The sequence below is a fragment of the Vicia villosa genome, linkage group LG5 (genome assembly GCF_029867415.1).
Source record: "Vicia villosa cultivar HV-30 ecotype Madison, WI linkage group LG5, Vvil1.0, whole genome shotgun sequence".
Classification (NCBI taxonomy): Eukaryota; Viridiplantae; Streptophyta; class Magnoliopsida; order Fabales; family Fabaceae; genus Vicia; species Vicia villosa.
Window position 1 is genome coordinate 172,999,552 of NC_081184.1, and position 11,518 is coordinate 173,011,069.

The window sequence follows — 11,518 nt, forward strand, 5'->3', positions numbered from 1 at the left end:
ATATATATATATATATATATATATATATATATATATATATATATATGGTAATAGAATTTATGATGGTAGTTAGTTTTACAGGTTGTCACTACATACCCATTTTCTCAATAAAAAAATTATTTTTTGCTTTTTACAACTAAGTTTCCTATTGAGTAAAAAATTAACTTATTTTCTTAATTTAATTTGATATGGCGTGTGGTAGACACGAGCCACTGAATTAGTTAATTGTTTTCTAGCCCAAAAACTGAAACAAACAACTCCTCTACTAGTAGTATATATTTACATGCATAACAACATTTCTTACCCATTAAGCTCTGTTTGGATTTCATTTTCAAATCACTTCTTGTAATACTAATTCACACACACACTTTCAAATGGCTGGCAGTGGAAACGAACACAGACTAAGCCTTGAAGAACCTGAGAAACAGAGCCTTCTCAATCGCCACACCGAGAAGCACTTCACCGCCGGGGAGATCGTTCGTGATATCATCATCGGAGTTTCTGATGGTCTCACTGTTCCATTCGCCCTCGCGGCAGGTCTCTCTGGCGCCAATGCTACTTCTTCCATCGTTCTTACTGCCGGTATCGCCGAAGTCGCCGCCGGTGCAATCTCCATGGGTCTCGGAGGGTAGTTTTCATCGCAACACTCAATTTTGATCTGAAAATATGAATTGTGACAAATTTTGATTGGATTTGTGTTTTTTTGCAGTTATTTGGCAGCAAAAGGTGAAGCTGATCATTATAATAGAGAATTGAAAAGGGAACAAGATGAAATCATTGCCCTACCAGAAACTGGTTCGCACTATACCTTTCTCTCTGATCTCGATTTGAAACAGAAATTTATTTTTTTAAATATATTGAATAATTAATTTATTTATTATTTTTTTTAATATGTATTTTATTGTGAGTGAAATTCAGAAGCTGCTGAGGTGGGAGAAATATTGGCGGAATATGGGATAGAGGAACATGAATATGCACCTGTGGTGAATGCTCTGAGAAAGAATCCTCAAGCATGGCTTGATTTCATGATGAAGTAAGTTTAATTCTCCAAACAGTTTTTTTTTTCTTTTTGTTGTGATTTTCTTTTAAGAGTATTTCGAAAAAGTTTGAAAATTTTGGATTTTACGAAGCGTCGTGCGTGACTCGTGAATTTTATGCTGACAATAAAAGTTGAATTGGAATTGGTTGACATAAGTTGAATGGTGGCACCACCGCACCACGGGTTGGAAAGAGAAAGGCACTTTTTATGGTTTATACTTTATATAGGGTTTAACTTTTCGAGTGTGGGTAGAGAGACTCTGAATTTTGGTCATGTGCAACCCACCTACACAAATATTTGGACTTTCTTTTTGTCTTTTAATGTTAAATAAGTGTTTTGAAAAATTAAAATAAGAGAAGGTGACATCCTCAGCGTTTTAATCTTTATCATTAATTAAATGAATATTTTTAAAAATCCCTACCCAATAGTAGGTAGGAAAATTAGGTCCTTTATTTTATAATGTAAAAGTAACTTAAATATTTGGCATATTCTAATGGGACCATGGAATGTAAATGGATAAAAACAAAGGAATGATACCAAAGAACTTTACACATTATTTCATTTTAATTTTATTATATATATATATATATATATATATATATATATATATATATATATATATATATATATATATATATATATATATATATATATATATATATATAAAATATAGGGGACGTATCAAATGAGAACTTTAGTTATTATAAGAACTGACAACTTTTAATAACAACCATGCGATTTAAAATCAATGCTCAGATCTGTATTCATGTGATATGTATTTAAACCAGAATCTATCTATTAATTATTTTCTAATAAAATTTAAGTGAAATATGAGCATTGATTTTAAATCGCAGGGTTATTATTAAAAGTTCTCAATTCTCATAATAGTCAAAGTTCTCATTTGATACGTCCCCATAAAATATATATATATAAAGATAAGATCAAATGATACTAAGGTGTCAAATTTTAATTTTACATCAAATTTTAACCGTTAAAAAATTGATTCAACGATTATGTTAAATTAAATAATAAAAAAAATATATAGTAATTTTTTTCCAGAACGGTTGAGATTTGATGTTATATTAAACTTGGACACCTCAGTGTCATTTGATACTATATATATATATATATATATATATATATATATATATATATATATATATATATATATATATATATATATATATATATATATATATATATATATTAAAAACTCACATGAATCAATCCATCAATTTTAAGTTATTTTCTGGTCATCTATCCTGAATTATAAGATGTTTAGTAATTTTTCTGGTCAAACTCACAGGAATCAATCTTACCAATGAAGAATAATTATTTTACAATTATAAGAAAATATTAGTAATGTTTATTCTTCTATGCACTTCTTATTTTATTATTATTATTATTATTATTATTATTATTAATTTTTGTTTAATTCTTTTTAAACGACAAGAAAAGTTGATTGATTCATGCAATTTAGATTTATTATTTTCTCTTTTTAAAATTTTCTTTCTAATGCTAATGAATAATTATTTTACAATTTTAATGTTTATTCTATCATGCACTTTATATTTATTTTTATTTTTTTAAAATTTTGTTTTCAATATTATTAATATGGAATAATTATTTTACAATTTTAATGTTTATTCTATCATGCACTTTTGTTATTCTCTTCTTTTCATTTTTTAAAATTTATTTTCAATATTATTAGTAAAAATAATTTTGTTAAAACAGGAAATGTCGCTAGTTTTGTTAAAACTGAGGCTTACTTTTTTTGTTTTGTTTTACCAAACTAAAAAATGGCGATGTATACAATAATGTTTATGACTTTTATTTATTTTAAAAAATAAAATATTATATTTATATCACGTAAATTGCATTTAAATTTATAAAAGGATTAATTTTTATTTAGTTTAAATATCATATTAGAAGTAGAAAATGTCTGTTTTTTTTTAATGGCGTAGAGAAGGTCTATTAATGATGAGTCTTTTTGATACAGATTTGAGTTGGGACTAGAGAAGCCAGATCCAAGGAGAGCATTGTATAGTGCAATGACAATTGCCATTGCTTATGTATTGGGCGGACTTGTTCCTCTCATTCCTTACATGTTCATTCCAAAGGCAACCGAAGCTGTTCTGGTTTCAGTAGTTGTTACTTTGATTGCTTTGTTTGTTTTTGGCTTTGTCAAAGGATGCTTCACCGGCAACAAACCCGTCAGAAGTGCTTTGGAAACTGCTCTTATCGGCGCCATTGCCTCCGCCGCTGCTTATGGTTTAGCAAAGGCTTTCCATCCATAGTTGGCAGTGAAGGCTAGCTCATTTTACAATTATATTGTTTCCTTCTTTTTGGCAATTAGCGGTTTTGGTGGAAACTTTTCGTGAGCAACTTTTAACTTTTTGTTTGAGCTTTCATGGTTAATGATATCACTTTGCAATTTAATTGTCTCTTTTGCTAGATATAATGAAGTACTTCGTTTAGGTTCAACCATTCGTCACCATTATTTGAGGAGGTAGTACTAATTGGTTTTTGTTGCAAGAGATTAAAATTTAAAAGTTTACATTATTTTGAATGTGAGAACTTACAATCCGTTTAAACTTTATTTGAAAAAGTTAAAGGTGAATTCTTATCTAAATAATGATAGAGGTTAAAAGTATTGCACTAATTTTATACTGTCATTTCATTGAGATTCTTTAATCAATTATGTCACATAATTTTTTTAAAAAATAACAGTGCAATTTGACACTTAACATGATCGTGATTAATTGATAGAGTTAAATTATTTAACAGTATTTTATACTGTTAGTATATACTTCCTCTGTCCGAAATTATAAGAGAAATTTACTTTTTAAATTCATTGAATAATTAATGTATCTAATCTATATATAGACCAAATATACTAATAATTCAATGAATAAAAAAATGAATTTCTCTTGTAATTTGGGGAGTGAGGGAGTATCTCTTTTTCTCATAATCATATCCAACACATTTGTCCAAGGTAAAACTTCATATATTTACCTCAAATATCTTAAAATCACTTTTTATTAAATAAAACATTTCAGTTCATTTTCAATTTGTTTGTTTCCATACTCACCCTTTCACATACTTTTCCTAGTTATCGATTCTCTTTTACATTCTTTTCTTTTGTTCTTCTCTACTTTGATTCTTAAAAAAAAAAAAGTTTGTTGAAACATTTGTCCAACACATATGTTTAAGGTACAATTTGTTGAAAGATGGTGCCCTGCGTTTTTTTTCTCCAATAAGTAACTTCCAACATTGATTTCTTTGTTAAAATCACCGCAACTAATTGTATCTAGCGAGTCATGTTTTGCGGTCTTTTTGCATTGGTTAAAAATTCGTTAAAATTAATTATCCCCTCCACTTTATGAATGTTTTTTACACCCAAATTAAAAAAAATGTAATTATAATGTCGTAAGACATTTCATTTTTACTATATTAATTTTATAAATGTGTTGAAATTAATGTACAGAGTAACAATTAAATGACATAAATAAAAAAGTTACAATCATTACTACATTAAAAAGTAAGAACGAGATTCATTTTGAACCGGATGGAGTAATATTGATTATGATCAATTAGCAGTATTTATCTTTAATATTGTATATATTGTAATGATTACATTACCTATTGTAAATAGTCCATATGCATATAAATATACTTTTGTTGGGATGTCTTTTGACACATAATTACTCACAGAAACACACTTTCAATTCCTAATCGTTTAGGTTTGGATCTCAAGAGTGTGCTCCTCTCAAGGTCTCAGGTTCGAAACACGCTGGTAGCAAACAATTCATATGGGGTCAGTCTATACAAAATTTTGCTCTGGCTTTGAACGGGGTCCCCGCAAGTGGACGGTGGGATTGATCCACTTGGATTAGTCGGTCGTAAGGGCGGATACCAAGATATATATATATATATATATATATATATATATATATATATATATATATATGGTATCAAAAGTTAAGGGTTTCTCGATCCCTTCTTTTGTATCATAGATACCTTGTCGTTCACAATACACATCGGTCACTGTTGTACCGCCATTAGGTTTGCAACCCTCCGGCGAACCATCGACGCAACGTCCACCCCCAACTAACGTCTCACACGCCCACACGCGTGGCAATAATCTTGACGCGTGAGCCCCACACATATAATCTTGACGCAATAATCGACAACTAAGGATTGTTGTTGCTCAACCGACTTCCACCAAAGATGTTACTATTTTGTTCAAAGAAGCCCACCAACCATTCATATTCTGCTATTGTTGCTCCGTATGGTAATCATGTAGTCTTTGTCTCTACTTCCTCATCTCTTGGTCTGTGGGTACTCGATTCTGCTGTCTCTGATCATATGACTGATAAAAAATATCTTTTGCCTCACCTGTCTTATTCTTATTCTTTGACTTTTGTCACTATTGTGGATGGCTCCAAAATTAAAGTTCAAGGCCTTGTTCAGGGTCACCCAGTTCCAAACTTGTCTTTAGATTCTATGTTTTATATTCATGGTTTCCATTTCAATATAATATCTATTAATAAGCTCACTCGTACCCTTGATTGTCTAGTTCTTTTTATTGATAATATTAATTATGTCCAAGATCAACGTACAAGGCAAACAATTGGAGCGAGTTTGGAGGATTATGGAATCTATCACTACCGGTGGCATATGATGTTGGTATAAGTCCTAGAGGCCAATACGTTTGGTACTTGTATCATATTATTTATTAATAATAAAAGGAATTTCTTTATTATGTTTTTCTTTCTAAAATAATAAATTCCCTAGAATAGCTAGTCCGTTTAATCAAATGTTAAGTGTGACTTAATCATGAGATCCCATTAAATCTAAGGATATTATTCTTAAAGTATCCGTAGTCTAGCTTTATTTTGAAGTGGGATAACATTAAAGAATTAAGACTATTATGTAGATATATTGATGATCATATCTCATAGATCATGGATAAAAAGTTACCAAGTTTTAACATAGATATGAATATTAGGAGTAATATCTATACTGGATTGACCCGCTAGGAGAGTACTACATATAATGTTATGCAAAGTGTTATAAGTTATTCTCAAGGTGATACTGGTGTATAACACCCTTCAACCTGAAACCACCATAGACCCTAGATATAAAGTCGAGTACTTTGTTGCTGATCAAACATTGACTGTAACTGGATGACCATAAAGACATTTGATAGGTACTCCATAAAGCATGTTGAGAGACATGAGTGACCTAGATGAAATTTGCCCATCCTACATAACAAGATAAATGTCTAAGGGCCCAATATTGAATTTGACAAGGATGACATAGTCTATACCTTGTGTTCAATATAAACATAAGGGCAAAAGAGTAATTGTACACACAAGTATTACTACAAAAAAGGTTTTGTCATATCACATGATATTTTCATGACTTAGGTAGTAATGATGTGTTCCTAGATATCGCTCAATGTTTATTATGTTAAATGTGTGATTTAATATAATTGCCTACGTCGCAGAAACCTACGGGATCACTCACATAATTATAAATTGATGAAAGATGCAATAAATAAGGAACATCTTGAGGTACAATTCACTTAAGTGAGTTATAGAACACCGTAAGATACGGTGCACTTAAGTAGAATACAGAATATGGTAAGATACTACAGAATATGGTAAGGTACGATGCGCTTAAGGGATATACGGTACACCATAAGATATGGTGCACGTGCACTTAAGAGGGCTTTTAACTTAAAACCCACACAAGTGGTTCTATAAATAGAACCCTTGTGCAGAAGCATTCTTGCTCGATAAAAATCCGGTCTGTGAAATCCTAGATGTATTCTCTCTCTCTCTCTCTCTCTCTCTCTCTCTCTCTTTCTCTCTCTCTCTCTCTCTATATATATATTTCTCTCTCTCTCTCTCTCTCTCTCTCTCTCTCTCTCTCTCTCTCTCTCTCTCTCTCTCTCTCTCTCTCTCTCTCTCTCTCTCTCTCTCTCTCTCTCTCTCTCTCTCTCTCTCTCTCTCTCTCTCTCTCTCTCTCTCTCTCTCTCTCGCACGCGTGCGCGCGCACACACACACACACACTCAAAGCCTTTATTTGTAGCAGCTAGTACTGAGACTGAAGGAACTCTCTTCGTTTGGACTGAGTAGAGACGTTGTTCTTCATTCAATGCTCGTGATCACTCCTTCGATTCTACGTCAAAGGTTTTAATTGCTACAAGAGGTAATTGTTTCTATCAATGATGGTACTCATTCATAGGGATCACGAACGAGAAATTTTTGTTGTCCACTGCTCCTTGTGTCGCAATTTCCCTTCAAGGGTATCCGAACCACTTATGAGTCCATGCAACTGATAGTTGTTTATTTTCTGTACTTTATATATTAATTCGATTAAAACACATAATGAATTAAATAATAAGCGAGTAATTAAATTTTAGTATCATGTTGTGTACAATTTGGGTGATTTGATGTTGACTATGCTTCGAAAACCGACTTTTGTATGGTGAAGCAGTGATACATCAATCGTCCATAAGTTACACAGATGTGATATATATATATATATATATATATATATATATATATATATATATATATATATATATATATGTGTGTGTGTGTGTGTGTGTGTGTGTGTGAGTGTGCGTGTGTGTGTGTAATTTTGGTGCAAAGTTGGTACATTGGATATATAATTTCTATCTAGTCCATTCAATCATGTAATGATTGTTATTCTTTTGAATGATCATCATTTATTTTCTTCGGAATTCGACTTTAGTATAGTGAAGCAATGACATGTTGATCAATCATACTGAATCATCAATCGTGGTGTGTTTGACGGTATGAAGTTGTTGCATTAGGGTCCATGACGGAACAAGGGTTGGGATGTCAACGAGTTATGCAATTATGGTTGTGATGGTACAAGAGTTATGTGTTGATGTTTATGGAAAGAATCAAATTTTGATGCGAAAAACGACGCCGATTTCAAATGAATTGTTCATTAAAAATTTTCGCCAGGGCTAACTCTATGTAGTGTGATCAATCGTTGAAAATTAATTTGATTTATTAAATTAATAGAATTTAAATTAATAACAATAAAATGTATTTATTATTGTTGTCTTGTGATGAACAGTTATGGCCTTAGTTTTCCTTTATTTGTTTTAGGATCTTAAAATACAACATGCATGTTGTACCTTTCTTTTAATCACTTGATGTAACTTCTTTTGTCATCTCACTCTCTCAAAACATGTATTATTTGATGTAATGTCAAAGGAGGACAACCTTAGAGATCTAGCTTGGAGAAGCGTAGATCGTTATTAGGTTTAGCTTAGGCTCTCTTATTGGCTCGGGAGAACAATTGCGCTAGGGCCATAACTGTTTCATTTGTATGTATGTTGATGCATGTGAATGTATGTTGATGCATGTGTGAGATGGTTTATATGATAAATAAGTCGGTGAGATCAAACTAATTAAAATTCCCTCAAAAAATATAAAGTTTATGTTTTCCAAATTTTAGCACTCGTCAAGCCTAGTATCGAATAATGTAGGTTTTGTCCAATGCGAGCTACATGTTCTATATTAGTAAGGTACGATGAGATAAATGTAATATCCAATTGCTAAAACACTGGATTAAACGTAACTAAACAAATTATAATAAGATTATATACATCTAGAAGCAATAATTGGGAATGATCCATATGTTGGATTATATAAACCAAATTTTGTATAATCATCCTAATGGTGACTTAAAACAAAGTGAAATATGGATCTCGATCCACTATAAAATCTTCCAACGAGAGTTTTGGAATCAAATGGTGAGGGTCATTTGGTTTGAGTCAAATAGTGGGAGCATATTTAATTAAAACCCTAATTGAACATGTTTGTTTCAATGATACTTATATTTTCATATTTTTCATGTAGATATTACCATTGACAACAAACACCTCTAACAATATTTTACGATCAATCCTCGACAAAGGAAAATTGTCTTGGACAAATTTTCTGAACTGACACAGAAACTTGAGGATTATCCTCAAGCATGATAAAAAGTTGTATGTCTTAGAGACATCTGTTTCCGAAGAGGAGCCTCCTAGTTATGCTCCTAAGGCTGAAATAGATGCTTATAAGAAGCGTGTCGATGATGTCAATGAACCTGCTTGTCTCATGCAGGCTACCATGAACTTGAAATTGCAGAAGCAACATGAGAACATGGAAGCGTTTGATATGATAGAACAGTAGATGTTTTTAAGGAAAGTTAGTTGAGGGAGCCCCTGTAGGTCCCCATGTACTAAAGATGATTGGGTATATAGAGAACCTTGAAAGGCTGGGTTTTCCCCCTCAGAAAGGAGCTTGCGAATGATTTTATGTTGCAATCGTTACCGAAGAGCTTCAGACAATTTTCCCTTAATTTCAACATGAATGATATGGACAAAAGTCTTCCAAAACTGTTAGGCATGTTAAGAATTGTTTAGCAGAATCTAAAGTCAAAGGGGAAGTCCATTATGATGGCCAATAATGGAAAGAATCATAACAAAAGGCCCACCAAGCAGAGTGGTAAAGGGAAAGGGAAAGAAGTTGTGAAATCCGAACCTAATGCTCCTGCTTTGAAGCCTAATTGATGCATAGCAAAGAAGGACAATTGCTTATATTGCGGTAAGACCAGACACTACAAGAGAAACTGCCTAAAGTACTTAGAAGATAAGAAGAGTGGAATATTGACTTCAATTTCAGGTATTTTAGTTATAGAAATAAATTTATCTACTTCTACATCATGGGTATTAGATACAGGATGTGGTTCTCACATTTGTACCAATGTGCAGTGGCTAAAAAGGAATATAGAATTGGCAAAAGGTGAAATTGATCTAAGAGTTTGCAATGGTTTAATAATTCAGTTAAAGAACGGTTATTATGTACATGCAATTAGCAGGAATTTTATTTCCATTTCTTGTTTGGACAAGTTTAGTTTTTCATTCATAATAAACAACAATTGTTGCTCCATTTATTTGAATGATATATTTTATGCTACTGCACAAATGAAAATGAAGTATATGTCCTTTATCTTGAAATGCCTATATAACATTAATACTTAAAGAATAAAATCTAATGAGTTAAATCCAACTTATCTTTGACATTGTCGATTATGCCACATAAATGAAAAACACGTGTCTAAACTCCAAAAACATGGATTCTTTTACTCTTTTGATTATGAATCATATGAGACATGCAGATCTTGTTTAATTGGAAAGATGACAAAGTCACCATTCACATAAAAAGGTGAAAGGGCCAATTTTCTTTTGGCCCTCATACATACTGATGTATGTGGACCACTGAACATACCAGTCATAGAAGGTTTTCAATACTTCATCACATTTACTGTTGATCTTTCATCTTAGTAGATATGGTTATGTGTATTTAATGAAACACAAATCTAAATCCATTCAAAAATTCAAAGAATTCAAGAATGAAAAACAAAATCAACTAGATAAGAATATTAGCAACACGCCATGCTCAGACTCTTCTGCTAATGTGACTTTCGTATTTTTTTGGTAATGTGTCACGCCATGTATATGGTGCACCACATTTTTTCTTGTAGCTTTCTACACTGATTTCTTCATTAAAATGTGTTGCATGTGTCTTGCCCGTTGAGTTTGGTAGCCTTTTGTTTTTTCTATCGTTTCGTTTCTCCATTTTTTTGCATATCAGGATATGATGTTAGTTGAGAGATAAGGCGACATTTTGGAGTGAAAAGTGGGACGAGAAGGAGGGGAAAAGGGTGGAGGTGAACCCGGAGTTGATGAAGAGGTTTTGGATTCAGGGGCGAAGAAACCGGAAATTACCTGTCACTTGTTGACAACAATGAAGAAAAAAGAGAACACGATGATGAGGAAGATCTGAATTTAGAATATTTTAGGAAGATCTGAACAGAGTGTGTATATGCTTATGTTGGGACATTTTTCTAATCTTTGCCAGAAGACTACTTAACAGTAAACATAAAGCATGGACTACAACTATTTGATACTCTCTCTTTAGAACGAAGAACCTGGCACAACAGAAAGAAAAAAAAAAAGTGGTTTTGTTATTTCCCATTAAGAAAGTTTTTTGGCAAGATACCCCAGCCTAAGTCAAGAACAGAGATAACAGTAAAATTTTCTGAAACTCCAGCCTTGTTTTACTGTGAGCCGCTTCAAAAACCATTGTTACCCAACTTTTGGATATCCATAACCCCAATTGTTTTCTAACTGGTTTCTTTTATTTTGTAAAAAACAAAACTGGGTTGGTCTTTTTAAAATCAGTATGGACTTTTGCACAACAGATCAATTCAAGTTCCGTTTTGGTTTTTTTGAACACCCCGATCAGTCAGAAGCATACACAAGAGTTAGAGCAAAACACAGAGAGAACTAGGGAGAAGGATAAGTGGAGGGGAAGATAATCATAACATGGTGAGAACTGAGAAGCATTGGCTTGTTCAAAAAATATGGCAAAAAATATG

At 32.1% G+C, this 11,518-nt stretch overlaps 1 protein-coding gene across 1 annotated transcript; it reads left to right on the forward strand.

The window, feature by feature from the left end:
- The first annotated feature begins 235 nt into the window (after positions 1–235).
- Positions 236–3,532, forward strand: LOC131608243 (vacuolar iron transporter 1-like). The gene is made up of 4 exons (XM_058880158.1): positions 236–628; positions 710–795; positions 919–1,033; positions 3,039–3,532. Exons 1-4 carry the CDS (start codon positions 375–377, stop codon positions 3,334–3,336), a joined length of 753 nt encoding a protein of 250 aa, XP_058736141.1. The 5' UTR covers positions 236–374; the 3' UTR covers positions 3,337–3,532.
- Positions 3,533–11,518: the final 7,986 nt, after the last annotated feature.

Coding starts and splice junctions, on each gene's coding strand:
- LOC131608243 (XM_058880158.1), top strand. CDS start 375: ATGGCTGGCAGTGGAAACGAACACAGACTAAGCCTTGAAGAACCTGAG. Junction 796..918: donor CATTGCCCTACCAGAAACTG/GTTCGCACTATA, acceptor AGTGAAATTCAG/AAGCTGCTGAGGTGGGAGAA. Junction 1,034..3,038: donor TGGCTTGATTTCATGATGAA/GTAAGTTTAATT, acceptor TTTTTGATACAG/ATTTGAGTTGGGACTAGAGA.